At 42.1% G+C, this 18,097-nt stretch overlaps 2 protein-coding genes across 2 annotated transcripts; both read left to right on the forward strand.

Moving 5' to 3' along the window:
• The first annotated feature begins 259 nt into the window (after positions 1 to 259).
• Positions 260 to 4,475, forward strand: LOC135086190 (zinc finger protein 615-like). The gene is made up of 2 exons (XM_063980992.1): positions 260 to 361; positions 2,008 to 4,475. The coding sequence occupies exons 1-2, from the start codon at positions 289 to 291 to the stop codon at positions 3,183 to 3,185; spliced, it is 1,251 nt and encodes a 416-aa protein (XP_063837062.1). The 5' UTR covers positions 260 to 288; the 3' UTR covers positions 3,186 to 4,475.
• Positions 4,476 to 10,874: 6,399 nt separating this feature from the next.
• On the forward strand, positions 10,875 to 14,786 carry LOC135085864 (omega-amidase NIT2-like). The gene is made up of 4 exons (XM_063980648.1): positions 10,875 to 11,293; positions 12,037 to 12,124; positions 13,343 to 13,511; positions 14,629 to 14,786. Exons 1-4 carry the CDS (start codon positions 11,199 to 11,201, stop codon positions 14,784 to 14,786), a joined length of 510 nt encoding a protein of 169 aa, XP_063836718.1. The 5' UTR covers positions 10,875 to 11,198.
• Positions 14,787 to 18,097: the final 3,311 nt, after the last annotated feature.

Here is an 18,097-nt window from a genome sequence, read left to right on the forward strand (position 1 = left end):
GGGGCATTCTCGAACAATGGAGGGGTTTCTGGGTTAGTAGGGGGAGTTATGGAACAGTAAGGGGCATTCTGGAATAGTGTGGGACATTCTGGAACAGTGGGGAGGCATTCTGGAACGATGGGTACGCATTCTGGAACACTATGGGGAGTATTCTGGAACAATGGAGGGGTATTGTGGATTAGTGGGGGGCATTCTGGAACTATAGAGGTGGGTCATTCTAGTAAAGTCCCCCCGCTCTTAAACTTAAGGATGAAACAAAGTAGCGACGACGATAAAAACTTAGCGGAGATGTTGTTCGACGGCGTCGGCCTCAAGAAGAAGCTCGCTAAGAAGAAAAAGCGGTTGCTACTTGACAAAAGCGGTGAGTCAATCATCCTGGGACATTATGGAGGGGTTCTGGAATAATAGGGGGTATTTTGGAATAATAGGGAGCATTTTGGAATAATAGGGGGTATTCTGGAATAATAGGGGGCATTTTGGAGCAGTAAGAGGCATTTTGGAATAATAGAGGGCATTTTGGAGCAGTAGGAGGCATTTTGGAATAATAGAGGGCATTTTGGAGCATTAGGGGGTAATCTGGAATAATAGGGGGCATTTTGGAGCAGTAGGAGGCATTTTGGAGCAGTAGGAGGCATTTTCGAGCAGTAGGGGGTATTCTGGAAGAATAGGGGGTATTTTGGAGCAGTAGGGGGTATTCTGGAATAATAGGGGGCATTTTGGAGCAGTAGGGGGTGTTTTGGAATAATAGGGGGTATTTCGGAGCAGTAGGGGGTATTCTGGAATAATATGGGGCATTTTAGAGCTGTAAGGGGCGTTCTGGAATACGAAAATCAGTTTTGGCAGGGTCCCCTGCTCTTAGACACTTCAGGTAGGCGTAAAATATAAAAGTACGACGAACTGAAGCACGACAGCAGCGACGACGACAAGAACTTAGCAGAGATGCTGTTCGACGGCGTCGGCCTCAAGAAGAAGCTCGCTAAGAAGAAGCGCCTTCTACTTGATAAAAGTGGTGAGTGGGGGGTAATGGGGAGTTCTGAAACAGTAAGGGGCATTCTTGAATAGTAGGAGAGGGCTCTAGAACAGTTGGGGGTATTTTGGAATAGTATAGGGGATTAGCAAGCTGAAGTGGCAATGGGCAGGGCATATAGTACGCAGAACTGACGGCCGATGGGGCAGCAAGGTTCTGGAATGGAGGCCGCGTACCGGAAAACGCAGCGTGGGACGTCCACCTACAAGGTGGACTGACGACATCGTAAAGGTAGCAGGGAAGCGCTGGATGCAGGCTGCTACCAATCGATCAACGTGGAAAGCATTAGGGGAGGCCTATGTTCAGCAGTGGACGTCCTATGACTGAAATGATGATGATGATAGGGGATTCTGCAAAAGTAAAGGGCATTCTGGAATAGTTGAGGGGTTTCTGGAACATTAGGGGGCCATTCTGGAACAGTAGGGGAATTCGGGAATAGTACTGGAGGATTCTGGAATAGTAGGGGGAATCAGTGAGGGGCATTCTGGTACCATATGAATTCTGGAACGGTGGAAGGGGCCTTCGGGAGCAGCAAGGAGCATCCTAGAACAGTAGAAGGGGCCATTCCGGAAAAATAGGAGGGGGCATTCTGGAACAGTAGGGACGGGGACATTCCTTAACATACTGTTATTGAAGGGGCATTGTGACCTAGAGAGAAGGCATTCTAACCCAGAGGGGTAAACCAAGTTTCTAGGGCAGGGCTCTCTGCTCTTACACTTTCATTCTGATACAGGCAGTTGAGGGTACATTCTGCCTTTAAGTGAGGCTTTTTTGACAATATCCGTGCGCTTTGACAGCTCAAGACGAAACATGGTCGCATCTTCTTCTTTTGGTTTTTCCCACTATTCACATCGGGTTTGACGCAGACCGAATCCGTATGCCAATGGGATAATTTTTGAATTCGTGACGAAATGCAAATGGGACGATCTGCATCAAATCTCCCACATCACAGAGTTTAAATATTTCTCTTTCATTTCCAGAAAAGAAACTCCTGAAAAACCCTCTCAAGTACTCTCTCCGGACGTTAACTGAAAAACTGAAGAAGCCTCTCTCATGTCGATACGTCAGCGAGAACAAAATGCACAAGCTGAACGTAGAAAACATCCTCAAATACTCCAACTGCACTCCGTTCCTGAACAAAACCATAGCGGGCATATCCTGTGCTTACTGCAAAGAAACGTACCAAGATCCGCAAGATCTGAGAGTCCACACTCAAGAAGTCCACAGAAATGACGAGCTACATGACAACAAACGAATGGATAAAAACAATTTGTCCATCAAAATTGACATCACAGATCTGAAATGCAACATTTGCAACGTCCACGCAGACACAATATCACTATTGAAGATACATCTAACAAACGAACATGATATCAAATTTTATCCGGACGCAAACGACTACATCCTAGAATTCAAATTAACGGACACAGAAATTTTGAACTGTGCGCTATGTAACTCCACGTATGAGACGTTCAAAATGTTGCTACAACACATGAACGGGCATTATAGAAATTATATTTGTGAAGTGTGCGATATGGGCTTCATAAATAAGCACAGATTGAAAAATCACCAACGTACACATGATATTGGTACGTTCAAATGCTCGTATTGTGATAAAGTGTTCACGACTCGAGTGAGGAAAGCCTGTCATGAGAAATACACACACAACACCAGTGCTAGATACACAACTAACTGTCCACACTGCGACCAATCGTTTACAAGCTATTATCAACGCAATAGGCATATGTTTAAGGAGCATAATCAAGTGGCAGCGAGTTACAAGTGCAATATATGCGTGAAGTCCTTCATTTTGAAGTCTAAATTAACGTCTCATATTAAAAAAGTTCATCTAATGGAGCGGAATCACATCTGTGCGGAGTGCGGTCAAGGATTTTTTATCAAGCAGTCGTTGGATGAGCATATGATTAAACATAACGGTGAAAGAGTGTTCAAATGTACAGTGTGTCATAAGGCGTACGCTAGAAAGAAGACTCTAAGAGAGCATATGCGTATACATAATAACGACAGGCGTTTTAAGTGCGGTGTGTGCGGTTCCGCGTTCGTTCAGAAGTGCAGTTTGAAGAGTCATATGCTATCGAATCATGCTATAACGCTGTCCGAGTATGAAGCGGCCAGGAGTGAAGCGAGCAGTCCATAGTTGGTAAGTAATGGTAGCTTTAGTAGAATTTAGGCCGAAGTAGGCAATGAAAGCTACCGTACCGATCCAGGGCTACTATATTTACCAGTTGGCACCACTGTAGAGCCTTGTCACTAAAGTCCGGTCCGGGGTCATTGGACGAAATTCTACGTGCTCAGCGACCGGACTATAGCTGGAGGCAAATTCTGGTCAGACAAGTGTCAAGATATTTGTGAAGACGCACAAAATATGTGTTCATACTGTGTTAGAAGTTGTGCAAGAATTCTTTGCGATGTATTCTTTTATCAACGAAACTGTCTTCCATTATGCCCGCTATCTTGTTTTTAGACTAACGTGTCACTGAATAAAATTATTTTCTTTCTTTTTATCATTTTTATATTATTTCAAAAATACTTATTTGCGGAATGCGAGGAGTAATATTGCACCAATATCTTGCCACGTGTCTGTAATCCTAATGGTGCGTCCACACTGGGCGAACGGGCTCGCGCGGCAAACTCGACATCCTGCTCACTCAAGAGCAGGGTGGGCAGGATGACCAGCGTGCCGCACGAGCCCGTTCGCCCAGTGTGCACGCACCCTAAAACAGGCGCCATCTAGTGAGCGCTGAAGCTGTGGAGGACTATCGCATTTTGCACTCACTATAATCAGCCCCCCTAGACAAAACGCACTTTTTGATCTAATCGAAAATCGAATCCGTCAAAACTCCATACAAAAAAGGGGCTTTTCGACCACTTTTCGACTGGTTTGCGATTATAATTTGCACTTTGTCTAGACCCTCTGGTCTGCGAGCACATAGAATTTTGTCCAATGTCCCGCTCGCACACTCACTGCGGGCGCGCGTCGCACAGTCGCGACAGCAATATAATTACGCGCGAGCGATAAGGATGGGTAGCTTGGGGTCATTGGACAAAATTCTACGTGCAGACCGGGCTTTAGAGTGGCGCCATTGTACAGTAAGGTCAAACGCCAGTGGTGCCAACTACTCATGTGAAGAGAAACTGTTAATATGAGTTTTGTTATGAATATGAAGGAATTCCTTTTTTATATTTTGTGGTTTGGATTGGGGTACCAATTTGACAGGATTATAACAGAAAAATGTTTTTAAAAAGGTGCCTAACTCGTACCATAGAGGCTTAATTATTTATTTTTTTTAAATTAAATAAATAATTTTGACACTTAGTACCCACACAGAAGTGTTTATATTTTGTAATTTTAATACATTATGTGCATCACAGATTTATGTTATAATAATTTAGAGGTTTCAAATAAACCAATTATTATATTACAGATTTTTAAGCATTTATTTATTTATTATTTACCTTGTTGTATGGAGTTGTATGAAAGGGTAATATTTAAATTACTTTGCCTTCATTAATTAATTCAGTTACAAACATCACAATGTTACTCGTTCTAAGTTGTAAGGTTTTTTTGTTCTACATAAAATATAATCTCAATGAATTGATTGACTTTTTAGAGTTAAAATATTGTTATAAATAAATTGTAAAAAGAGTTGAAAAGTGAATTGAAATAGAAAATATTTATTGTGCAATAAGTAATTGTAAAGAGATACTGCCCTTTAATTATAGCTAAAATAAATTAAATAGTTATTAAATAGCTAACAATGTAAATATGTAATTAATATTATTATGTTTCAATTTGTGTTACATAATAAGACTAGTTTCCTAAAAAATGGTTAGTCCGTCCATTTATAGTGTCAAAAAATATTAGACACATATATTTTCAATTGTCAATCAAACAAATAATTACAAAGTTCGTTCGTTCGTTTCAGCCAAATGACGTCCACTGCTGGACAAAGGCCTCCCCCAAGGTTTTCCACAATGAACGGTCCTGCGCTGCCCGCATCCAGGCTCTTCCCGCGACCTTTACCAGATCGTCGGTCCACCTAGTAGGAGGCCTGCCCACGCTACGTTTTCCAGCCCGTGGTCGCCACTCGAGAACTTTCCTGCCCCAATTACAAAGTTATTATGCGTTAAAGATCCGCGCGACGTCACTAAGTCCTACACTTCTAAGCACTTATTGACGTCACGGGCCTCTTCTTCTGAACTATGGCGCGCTTTATATCTTTAGATTTAATTAGTTTACAAAAGTGACAAATACGTGTCGAGTATTTTTTGATAAGTTACTGACGGACTAATTAAAATTCTTGCTTTTTTACCCAGCATGTTTGCTGGGTAAAAACAATCCGGTCGATTTAACTGCGTACCAGACGGCCTTGACGTCATATCGCCGCTCTGGTACGGACGGGTGAACATGACGTGTGCGAGTAGGTGCGAGGGAGAGTCGCATTCCAGCAAGGTGCGCAGTTAACTCGATCGTGTTGGAAATTGGATTTATTAGATCTTCCATTACAAGCTCAGTTATAAATTAAATATTTTTGGTACACATCCAATGAGCGCGAACACATACATTGACTGATATGTCAAAATCCACCAATCATGCAGCATTTGGACCTCGCGTCTACGTATTGCCATCTGGCGGATTTTTCAATCGCGAAAACCCTCAATCGTATTCACAAACGATGCTTGCTTGTGAAGCAGCAAATCGAACGCACAGCATTGAATAGAGCTCTGTGATTGGTTCGTGTGTTACCCTGTGCGTCCACGCGCATTGTGCGACCTCATAGCAATGTTTGTGAATACTGGCGTTAGTAAGTTTAAATACTTTTTTTTAATAGAATTTCCAGAACAGAAATTGTTAATTAAAATGATTGTTTGTATTTTTAATGCCGTCCGAAGCCAAGTTATCATTTTCAAAGGTTTATATAAAAATTACAAGTTTTTAGTTCAGCGGGGTTACTCCGAAATACGTTATCCAAAATTTCGAATGTTTTCATCCCTCTCATGCAAAGCGAGATGCAAGCATGAGTGACTGTGACAGATAGACTTGAAACTATAGATCGTTTCATCCACGAAGACGCGCCCCACCAATTTTTGGTCTCGGTCGCGCGGGGTGCGGGGAGTTTGATCCGAGCAATCCGTAAGGCCTCAGCCTCGAACTTAGCGGGCAGCGGGGCGGCGGCGGCGGCGCGGCGGCGCGGGAGCGGCAGGATCTTATGCGTAAAATCAAATAGACCGGTTCTCGAAAACAGCGGCGCGGCAGCGGGGCGGCAGCGGGCAACGAGCGGGCAGCGGCGAGGGAGCGGGCAACGAGCGGGCAGCGCACTCCTTCTTTTGCCCACAATAAATCGAGCGTTAGGAATAAATTTGAATCGAAATAAAATTGTCGCCGTTGTTCAGACATTTCGTTTGCGAATAAAAACAAATATCTCGACAACACAACCCCGAACACAACACTTCGCCGCTAAAGCGCCGCGCGAGCTGCCCGCTTGTTTCGAGAACGGGTCTGCGTTGCCCGCCCCGCTCCAGCGCCGCCGCCGCTCCCGCCCCGCTGCCCGCTAAGTTCGAGGCTGAGGCCTAAGGCATTATTGTAGTGTGCGTGTGCACTCATGGATAATTTAGCGTGTACCGATAACACTCAAACATTAGCGGAAGAATGGTGGGGCGCGTCTTCGTGGATGGCACATATCTATGTATAATACTGTTTCAACTAATATGCTTTGTCACTTTCTGTCAAGTAAAAGGGACAAAAGTGTTTATTTTACACCAATTTTTATGAAAGATTATTTATTTACCTACTTTGATTTTATTTTCTTATAAGGGTCAAATAACTTGTACTCTTTGGCGATTTTATCTGTCAGATAACTGCTAGATAAAAATGGAGTAAGTTTATTGTAGTCCATATACGACTGATTTAGTTTTTATGATCATAAGAGGAAGGTCGACTTTTGCGTGGTTTAACAAAATATGTATGTTGTTTCATTTGTATGTATAGAAAGGTTGTACTTTTGTTGTGAATTCGCAATAATTATTAAATAATTTTATTTACTTAACCTTAGTTTTATTTCACATGTTATTGACTAGGGGTAGGGTTGCCATCCGTCCGGATTCCCCGGATTTGGGACGTCCGGGATGCGTCCGGGCGGGGTTTCATTTGTAGTCCGGGTTTAGAAATTTCATTCTTAGGCCGATGCCGGGGCACGCGACTTCGTAAAAAATACCTGTTGACATATCCGGGTTCCTGAAGCAATTTCGTATTACTGTTTTTTTATGTAAGGCAGATATTTGACCGCAATTGCACCTGGTGTTAAGTGAGATGCAGTCTAGGATGGTACATAATCTGCCCTGTAAGTGCCTATTCACTCGCCTTGTTTACCACTTATCTATAAGGGCTGGATATACAGTGTGCGAAAAACAAGATCTTTGACAAAATTAAGCACAAAAGCAAATATGTTCTGGTAGTTACTACAAAGTATTGTTCACAGAAGAAGTTTTCAAAGCATTTCAAAATAAATGCGTCGCAACGAATCGCTACGATTTTAACTCAAGGAAGACCAATTGGTTATTGTCGTAATTTGTAAATGTTTATTGAATTCTCACTTGAAAAAATATGGCTGACGTCATTCAGCTCAGCCTCGCCACGCGCCACGCTCTTTATCGAATTAGATTATAGTATAGTAAATTAGAAAGCCGCGTTCACATTGACCAGGGCCACGAATGTGCTAATTTGTAATGTCTTCAATTCAATCGCGTTTTATCTCCAGTCGCGCGCGACTTACGCTCCATTGTCATTCGAGCTGATGTGCAATTCGTTATCGCGGTAAAGTTCACGTAATGACGAAACAACGGAATTATGCACTTTCCATTAAAAGTCCGCACACTTTATTTTAAAAATTAAAATGACTAAAACACAGCAAATGTTCGTGAAGCGTTTGACTTGCGTTTGCGTTTGAGTCGCGCGCGACTGGAGTTGAAATGCGAATTAGCGCAATCGGGGCCCAGTTGAAGTAAGGCACATTTTCCACGGTACACACGGCCACACTGTTAACTATCCATTTCCGTTTTTGCTCTCGCTCTCATCAAATGGTGATTCTTTGCGATAGAACGAGGTGACATGACTGGCAATGGGTAGTTAACACTGTTGCCGATAGGACGTCATTTGACGAATGCATGCACCGCATGGCATACGAACGCATGATGACAAGTGGTAACTAGAGCGTGATGTGCCGCTCTGTGAATACAGTTTTGATATTTTTGATTGGTTTTACGCAAGATGCAAGCATAGCTTCCGCATGACGTGCAGTTAATATGTGGACTGTAGGTCCTTTGTAAGTCCTTAAGACGATATGTTTAGCCTATTACATATTTTTGGCTTGTTGTAGCCAGTCGTTTTCAACAAATTGTAAATTCGTCACTGTCTGGTACTTAAAATAAAATCGCACACCGAGGGTTCCATACAAACTGTAGGTATGTAAATGATTTTGTTCCTGAAATTAAGGCAGGTCCTTACGTGTACTATAAGATGGTACTAAGTAAGTATAGGTACTTGCCAAATTTCATAGTTATAGGTGAAAGGTAAATACCTACCCTATAATTTTTGATCCCTATAGATAAGTAGGACCTACCTAGGTTTTTAGCGTCTTTTTTTAAAGTTTGACTTTTTTTTCAGCTGAGAGACTCGATTCCCCCACGTGTTAAAAACGTCTTGACAAACGGACGGTTTTTCCTTTTGATGTACGGAACCTTAAAAATTAAGTCCCATTCTTTGTCTTCAATTTTTCGGATTACTAGTACCTACACATATAACTAGCAATCGCCTTAGTTATTACTTATTAATGGCACCGTTCACCGTGTTAATACAGTGCTAGAACTACATAGTAACTACTTAAATATTTATTACTTATCTAATGGCATTTTCTAAACTGATTCCAGGTAAGGTTGCCGTCCGTCCGGGTTTCCCTCGATTTGTCCTAGTTTAGAGGGCGTCCGGGTGGGGTTTAATCTGTCCGGGTATACAAAATTTAAGTCTTAGGCCAATGCGACTAATTTTTATAAAAAACCTGTTGACATATCCGGGTTTTGGGTCTTCACGCGTTTTGTCCTGGTTGCCTTTTAGCGAGATCAAACACGAAGCTCAAGACCGAACCCGATGGAGGACTGTTGTGGACGCCCTCTGCCTCATCTAGGGGACGTAGGACCATAATGCCCGTTTTCACCATCAATCCCTAATTTTTAAGTGACTCCTATGAAAACAAAGGGGTCACTTAAAAATTAGGGATTGATGGTGAAAACGGGCATAAGTAAGTCATCCCTAATTCCAGGATTGAGGATAGCTCTGGTGCAGATGCTATGGTGCCCGGACAAGACGAAAAACCTGGCGACCGCTGTGAAGGAGATCCACAAGGCCAAGCAACGAGGCGCACAGCTGGTAGCCCTGCCAGAATGCTATAAGTACGAGCACAATAGTAAGTACTTACTTCTTTTATAGCTTCAAGGTTCGGTCAAATCATCGCGTACAACCCGCGTACGCGAAAAAATTTTCACGCCATTTTATCGTAAAATCCATCCATCGCCATCGCTCAAGCAGGCTGCACGCGTTTCAATTGCCTACACATTACACTCAAGCCGTTCACGAACACTTAATGGTTAATAATTCACCATTATTGCACAATTAATAGTCGGCTAAACACGTATTTTAGAAAATAAAACAAAACTGCTTACTTAAGAAAAAAACGATTAAAAATACACTCATCATCAAATAAACCGCACCTTCCGCGACGCGAACTTTAAAGATTTTCTTCTGAAACAATCATGGTGCCCCAACAATATTGGTGTTATTTGAAAGCCCAATAAATATCCTTAAAGAAAAACCAAGTGTAAATAAATGATTATCATTTATACCATAAAAGTGACTTGAAAACAGACCTCATTTTGGGCTCACCTCTGGAATCAATTAGACCAAATTTTATGGTTATAAAACCAAATAATGATCACACGTGTCCTCTTTAACAGATGGATACCGATTAACCCCAACTTAACAGTTTTATAGCCATAAAAGTTGGCTCAAGCGTAATAGCCTATTTTTTGAAGAAGTGACTCTGGATCCTTCTAAAGACACATTTTTGGGGTAAAAACCTTATCTTAATGAAATGAAGTTTAGAACTAGGCTTTTAAATGGTGCCAATATTGGTGGGAAGTGGGGATGCATACGTTTGAAAGTGCTTGTTGCGGGAGGTGCGATTTATTTCATGTTGAGTGTAGGTAGTTACTTGTATGAAAAGGGCAGCGCAAGACCGGTCGTTATGGAAAGCCTTGGGGGACGCCTTTGTCCAGCAGTGGACGTCATTTGGCTGAAACGAAGGAACGAAAAGGACACTTGTTACGGGTGTGTTACGGGTGTCACGCATGCGGGGCAATCCCGCGTCCGTAAAGAAATCCGCACGATATTAAAAACACCCGCGGCTAGATGTCAAGCGACACCGCGATACGAATTTGTGATTTTCGTTCGTCGTCTAGTCTAGTCGCGTTGTAGTTAAAAATATAATAGTGCAATCGGGGCACTGTGCACCTTGCTGGAATGCAACTCCCTCGCACTTACCGGCTCACATCACATCCTCGCGTCCGTCCCGTCCGTAGACCGTCGATGTGACGTCACGGCTACCAGGTGCGCAGTTAAGGTCGAACCGCATCTGCACGGCGCTGCACTACACTGCGCGTCAAACTATTATTTCGTACAAGTAAGTAGGTAACTCATGGAGGATACCTCCATGAGGTAACTGTTCTGTCAAGCGCGCTCATAATGCAATATTACTCCATACAAAATAACTGAAAGTATCAAATTGACGCTTTGTAGGTACAGTGCCGCGCTGCGTCGCGCAAATGCGGTCTTACCTTTAACTTGACTATTTCTGTCCAGCAGTAAAAGAGGAGTATGCTTTACAAAATGCCCATTTGACGCGGATTGAGGACTATAATCGCCTTAACTAAATCACATTGTAAATTATGGTACATAGTCGACTGGGAAGAAGTGCCATCCGGGGAAGCGTGTCGCGCGCTGTCTGAGGCCGCGGCCGAGGCAGGCGTATGCGTGGTAGGCGGCAGAATAACGTAGATTTTAATAAACGCTCTTTTTTTTATATAACTAAATATACTAAATATGATGGTAGTTGACTGGGAAGAAGTGCCATCGGGGGAAGCGTGTCGCGCGCTGTCTGAGGCCGCGGCCGAGGCAGGTGTGTGCGTTGTGGGTGGTATAGCCTGACCAGGAACATAAAAACCCTCGCCATGTTGCGGAAAATTAATGGTACTAATTTCTTTTAATGGCAACAGTAACTGAAAACTTCATTATAATGTCACCTTGCATGTCAGTTTATTGCTGTCATAGTGTAAACAAACTTTATTTTAAATGTGCGCAATTGATTTTGTGAATAAATTGCTAAAATCTTTTTATAGTCGTGAAAGAAAAGTGGTTCACAATGTGTTAAAGTATTTGTCGAAGAGAAATACTAAGGGTTCGGACAATATTTTCATTGAATAATGTTTCCGACAAAGGTTGTCAAATTGACTGACATGTTTATCGTATAGTACAGTCAACTATGAAAATTAGCTGTGGTTTGTTTCAACTACCTATTTTAAAGTTTTTTGTCACTTTTTAAGTGTTGAATTTTATGGAATTGGGAAAGAAGTACCGAGTTTGAAGCGTTCTTAGCAGACATTGCAGTTGAATATTCAAGTTCTGAATTTTATTATTGATGAATAATAAAATAAATCCTACTAGCTCGATTGATGGTTTCATTTAATTTATTTAAACCAGGTTACCTATAATAATATTTTTTCGTTAATTTATGAAATTATCAAATTAGCCCGTAATCCTGAATCCTGATACATAAAGTTAGCCTAATAATTTAACACAGGTACGACTGTACTCAGTGTTGCACTATCAAATGCAATTGACGCGCCTCTATGCCAGGGTTTTTATGTTCCTGGTCAGGCTATACCGTGCCCGAGCGCGACGGTAGCGCCCTCTACAACACCTGCACCGTGTGGGACAGTGACGGGTCGCTGCTGGCGAGACACAGGAAGGTGCGAAGTATTTAAGGTGTAAAACTTAGGCTGGGTTGCACCATCTTACTTTCTTTAAAAAACGTCAAAAATCTGTCAAACTCTATATCTGTGGTCAAACTCCATACAAAAAGCACCGGTTATCGTCATAGAACCTTAAAAAGTTAAGTGGTGCAACTCAGCCTTAGAATTGTGATTTTTTATTTACGAATTTATTGAGGATTTAAGGACTTATGACCAATTTTTTTCTTGTGGCCACTTGTCTTCGCTCCGCATCCGCATTGATTATTGCGGATTCGGATGCAGATGTCCAAATCCATGCGGAAGCTCCCCATTTTCGCAAAATTCCTGAAAACCTCTAGCTAGGCAGGTATACTGTGCTGTATTATCAATAATCACATCGTTGACATCGTCATGGGGATTTTCTGCGAAGGAAAAAGTACCTAGTACCAGGCCTGTTCATTTCCGCGAGTTTACATCGAAAACAAAACACGCACGATGGCCCACCTACAGGATACTATTCGACAAGGCCTCACATACGAGCGAACATTGACTCGCGCACGCGTATTCTTGTGTATGATGGAAGAAAATAAAGAAAATGGTGTACTAAATACTGTGCAGTATTTAACTGCCTAAATAATAATAAATACACAGAATGTACTTTTTTAAGTTGCCTCAAGACACTGAGAGGTAAATAGTTAAGTAGTTAATATTATTCATGATAATTCATGCTAAATCATGTATTTCCTCCGCTACTTTCCGCAGTTTGGCACCTCACGTCACATCATTTTACCGAAGTCAGCCCTATATAGATGACCCACGCTGAACTGTCCCACCAAACTCAATGACAGGGGGGCGCTACCATCGTTCAACTATATGGTTTCCAACATGGCAAAAATCTGAACCAGCGATCCGGTATTGACGGTGGCGCCCCACTGTCAATGTCATCGACAGGACAGTCCAGTATTTTGGAACTATAGCTTCGGCGCAGTGCCGATCACTGACGTTTGTCAACAAAATGGTGCTTGACTCTTGAGACAGGCTAAATTACACCATATTGTTAATGACATTGAGCATACATTTTTTTAAATACCTTCGCGAAGTAAAACTTCTGTACGTAGTGCTTATTATTATTCTATGCTAGTACCTACATGTATGTACTTACATACAATAGATACATTTTTATCAAAAATTTACTAAGTATACAAGTACCTACCTAGCTTATTGAAATGATTCCAGATGCACCTGTACGACATAGACATCCCGAACAAGGTGACGCACAGGGAATCCGAGCTGGTGTCGGCGGGAGACCAGATCACGACCTTCGTGTTCAACGGCGTCAAGATCGGCCTCGGCATATGCTTCGACATCTGCTTTCCTGAGATGGTGGAGCTCATGGCTCAAGATGGTCAGTCGAACTATAAATACAGGATGTCCCAAAAATAGCGTTAAGCCGAAGCCCAGAGTCCAAACTGTGTGGCTGTACACGAGGTGTTCTCTTTCATGATATTTGTTAGTATTAAGGTTACATTATTAAATAATTTATCACTTTTACCTCAACTGTCGGTAATTATTCATAATAACCGGCGATTATTCATAATTTTCAATTTATCACATTAATCGTAACATATTTTATATTGATGATTATAATACAAGGGGTGATTCGGGTAGCCCTAGTGCCCCTAGTGATACTAGTTTTTGGGACACCCTGTTTAATCGTTACTTACTACCCTAAACTCTTACTTACTCACTCATCTCTCTTGAGAGTGTAGACTGTAGACTATCGCATCAAGTAAGCGCGTACATACCGGTATTTTTAAGAGCACAGTTAACTTATATTATGTACTTACTAGTGTTGTATTTTGTAGTATAACCAGATAACCTATATCTTTATTTATTTTTCTGTCGTCTATTCACTATGTCGTTAAGAGATCTATAGTGCTATAGGTCTAGCTCTTAACTCAATCAATGCCTGAGGTATGGGAGCGGCACGGGAGGGTGTTTTTGTAATGTCTAACGTCTTGCTGACGATCTCCTTCAAAATCGTAGCTTTGTCACGTCACATATCAATGCCACGGTACCCCTCCCATACATCAGGCACGTCTTTAAGCGCTAAACCGTACCGTGTTCATAAACATGCTTGCTTAAGTGAAGCAGCAAATCGAACGTATAGCTTTGAATAGAACTCTGTGATTAGTTCGTGTGTCATCCTGCGTCCACGCGCACTGTGAGACTTCATAGTGATGTTTGTGAATAAGGGCGTATTGTAACCCGAGAATCTATCTTTAATTTTTCTTGCTGTCATTAATCTCTCTTCTGTCACTATGTCGTTAAGTGGTTAAGGGCGCTAATTTTAATGCTGCGTTTACACTGCGCGGAAATTAGCCAAGTCAAGTCAAAAAAACAGTGGGGTGTTCTCTCCTTTTTTTTTGTCTTGTTCCTCTGTTTTTTTGACTTGACTCGGCTAATTTTCGCATAGTGTAAAAGCAGCATAATATTAGATGATCATGTTTTCTAACGTCCAGGATGTTCCCTCCTAATCTTTCCGAGCGATTTTCACATGGTGACCGGGTCGCGGTACTGGGAGGCTCTCGGGCGCACTCGTGCCTTCGAGAACCAGCTGTGGGTGGCGCTAGTGGCCCCGCATTCACAAACGATCAGCAAATCGAACGCACAGCGTTGAATAGAACTCTGTCACCCGTATTCACAAACATTATAGTTCCAAAATACTGAACTGTCCTATGCATGACATTGACAGTGGGGCGCCACCGTCAATACCGGATCGCTGGTTCCGATTTTTGCTATGTTGGAAAGCTTTTATTAGTTGAACGATGGTAGCTCCCCCCTGTCATTGAGTTTGGTGGGACAGTTCAGCGTGGGTCATCTATACTATGACGTCTCACAGTGCGCGTGGACGCACAGGGTGACACACGAACCAATCACAGAGCTCTATTCAACGCTGCGCGTTCGATTTGCTGCTTCACTTAAGCAAGTATCGTTTGTGAATACGGGCGTGTGATTAGTTCGTGTGTCATCCTGTGCGTCCACGCGCACCGTGAGACCTCATAGTAATGTTTGTGAAAACGGGCGTTGTAACCAGAGAATCTATTCTTGCTGTCATTAATCTCTCTTCTGTCGCTATGTCATTATGTCCCAAGTAGCATTCGGGGTTCTATATAGTATGTCTAGTCGTTCACATGTACTCCACAAGCTGTGTATGTCAGCTGTATACGAGCTGTATAGCTTGCTATAATGCTTTTATAGAACCAGTTTGGGCACAAATTAGACAGCCTTAAGTTCACTATAATGCTCTTAGTCAGACGGCTGACTAAAGGATTGTTGTTGATAGATAGGAGTATTATAACACCAACAATCGTATAAAAGTATAACTCTACACTAGGCTACACTCCTATAAGTCCCTTAGACAGGTATAGGTGTAATTATATGCAATAATACAGCTTATACATCACGAGTGAACTGTACTAATGCTTTAAGTACACATTGGAACTAAATGTGAACTCTTAAATGGAGTAAAATGCTACTTGGGGTGGTTAAGGGCGCTAATTTTAACATTAGATGATCATGTTTTCTAACCTCCAGGATGTTCTCTCCTTATCTTCCCGAGCGATTTTCACATGGTGACCGGGTCGCGATACTGGGAGGCTCTCGGGCGCACTCGTGCCTTCGAGAACCAGCTGTGGGTTGCTTTAGTGGGCCCCGCGCGTGACCCCGACACCGAGTATAAGTCCTGGGGACATTCTATGCTCGTTGACCCCTGGGGCACCATCAAGGCGGAACTGGACGAGAATGTTGGGATGATACTGGAAGACATCGGTAAGTAGCGTTAGATGTTTAGTACCACTAAAGTCCGGTCGCCGAGCAGATAGAATTTCGTACAATGACCCCAAGCTACCCATCCTTAGCATCATCATTTCAGTCATAGGACGTCCAATGCTGAACATAGGCCTCCCCTAATGATTTCCACAAAAGCTGGTTGGTAGCGGCCTGCATCCTGCGCCTTCCTGCTTTTATGAGGTCGTCGGTTTACTTTGTGGGTGGACGTCCTACGCTGCGCTTTCCGGTACGTGGCCTCCACTCCACCTTGCTGCCCCATCGGCCGTCAGTTCTGCGTACTACGTGCCCTGCCCATTGCCACTTCAACTTGCTAATCCGTCGGGCTATGTCAACGACTTCAGTTCGTTTACGGATCTCCTGATTTCTGATTCGATCTCGTAAAGAAACACCGAGCATAGCTCTCTCAAGGTAATACTTGTAGGGTATAGTCTGGTCGCCGAGCACGTAGAATTTTGTCCAATGACCCCAAGCTACCCATCCTTATCGCTCGCGCGTAATTATATTGCTGTCGCGCCCGCACACTCACTGCGGGCGCCCGTCGCACAGTCGCGACAGCAATATAATGGGGATGTTGCCTGGGTCAAAAAGCAAGAGTTTTAATTAGTCCGTCAGTTAACTTATCAAAAAATACTCTACTCGTATTTTTCACTTTTTCAAACTAATGAAAATTTAAAGAGATAAAGCGCCCCAAAGTTCATAAGAAGAGGCCCGTGACGTCAACGCTTGCTTAAAAATGCCGCACGTTGTGACGTCGTGCGCAACTTCAACGCACCATAACTATGTAATTATTTGTTAGATTGACAAATAAAATTATACGTGTCCAATATTTTTTGATATTAAACATTACGGACTAAAAAATTTTTTTTAGGCAACTAGCCTATTACGCGCTAGCGATAAGGATGGGTAGTTTGGGGTCATTGGACAACATTTTACGTGCTCGGAGACCGGGCTTTAGGTATACTTAGTAATTTTCTTTTTACAGACTTTAATGTCGTGGAGGAAGTGAGAAAACAATGGCCTGTAAGGGCCCAGAGAAGGACAGACGTATACAACACCGTGCGGAAGTTTTCATGAAGAATAGTTTCGTTTATAAATTTCGGATATTTTTAATAAAATTTTGACTTGTTCATCTCAAGCGGCATTTTTTACTTTAAATAAGTACCTAATCTGAAAATTAGTTTCATTTTTATTTTTTGTGCATATGGGGGCGCCTGTCATCAAAATAATTACCTACTTTCAAATGAATCTGGCTAAAAAAATTAGGTTCTGAGGGCCTAGTGTGAGTTTTCAATGACATTAAATGTATGACGGATTGTACAGCGCCCCTAGCGGGAAACGGTCAAAACTATAATATTCATACATTTTTTACTCACACCCAGCCCACTGGTGAAGGTTAGGAAAGTCTTCATGGACCTTGACTTTGACCATCTTCGAAACTTTGGTAAATTATTTTGATGACAGGGAGCGTCCCATGTGCGCAAAAATGTAACTAATTTCAGACTATCGGAATTTGGGTGTCACAAACTAATTGACGCTGACTGTACGTAAATAATTTAAAATCATCTTTTACCACAACATCAATTTATTGCTTCCAAATTAAGGCATTTACATAATCTCTATTTACTTTCAATATTATAGATCGTTTCATCCACGAAGACGCGCCCACCATTCTTCCGCTAATGTTTGAGTGTTATCGGTACACGCTAAATGATCCATGAGTGCACACGCACACTACAATAATGACGCTCGGATTGCTCGGATCACACTCCCCGCACCCCGCGCGACCGAGACCAAATATTGGTGGGGCGCGTCCGAGTGGATGAAACGATCTATAAAATAGTCAGTAGTACATAGGTAAGTACTTATTATGTAACAATACACTAAGAGGAATATTATGCAGGCTGGTAAGAAAAATATTTTAAATAATACTTATTAATATAGAAAAATGCCAACAAACAAAATTTATATAAAAACTACGACTACTAAAAACTACGTTTACAGCACCTTGTCATATTTTTATGTGAGATTTTATGTACAAGCTATGTTTATACATTAATAATCAATAATTTATATAATTTTGTGATGAAATGTAACAATTTTTAATGGTCTTTTGATGGCTTAGATATTATTATCAAAGGG

Source organism: Ostrinia nubilalis, chromosome 30 (assembly GCF_963855985.1).
Source record: "Ostrinia nubilalis chromosome 30, ilOstNubi1.1, whole genome shotgun sequence".
NCBI lineage: Eukaryota > Metazoa > Arthropoda > Insecta > Lepidoptera > Crambidae > Ostrinia > Ostrinia nubilalis.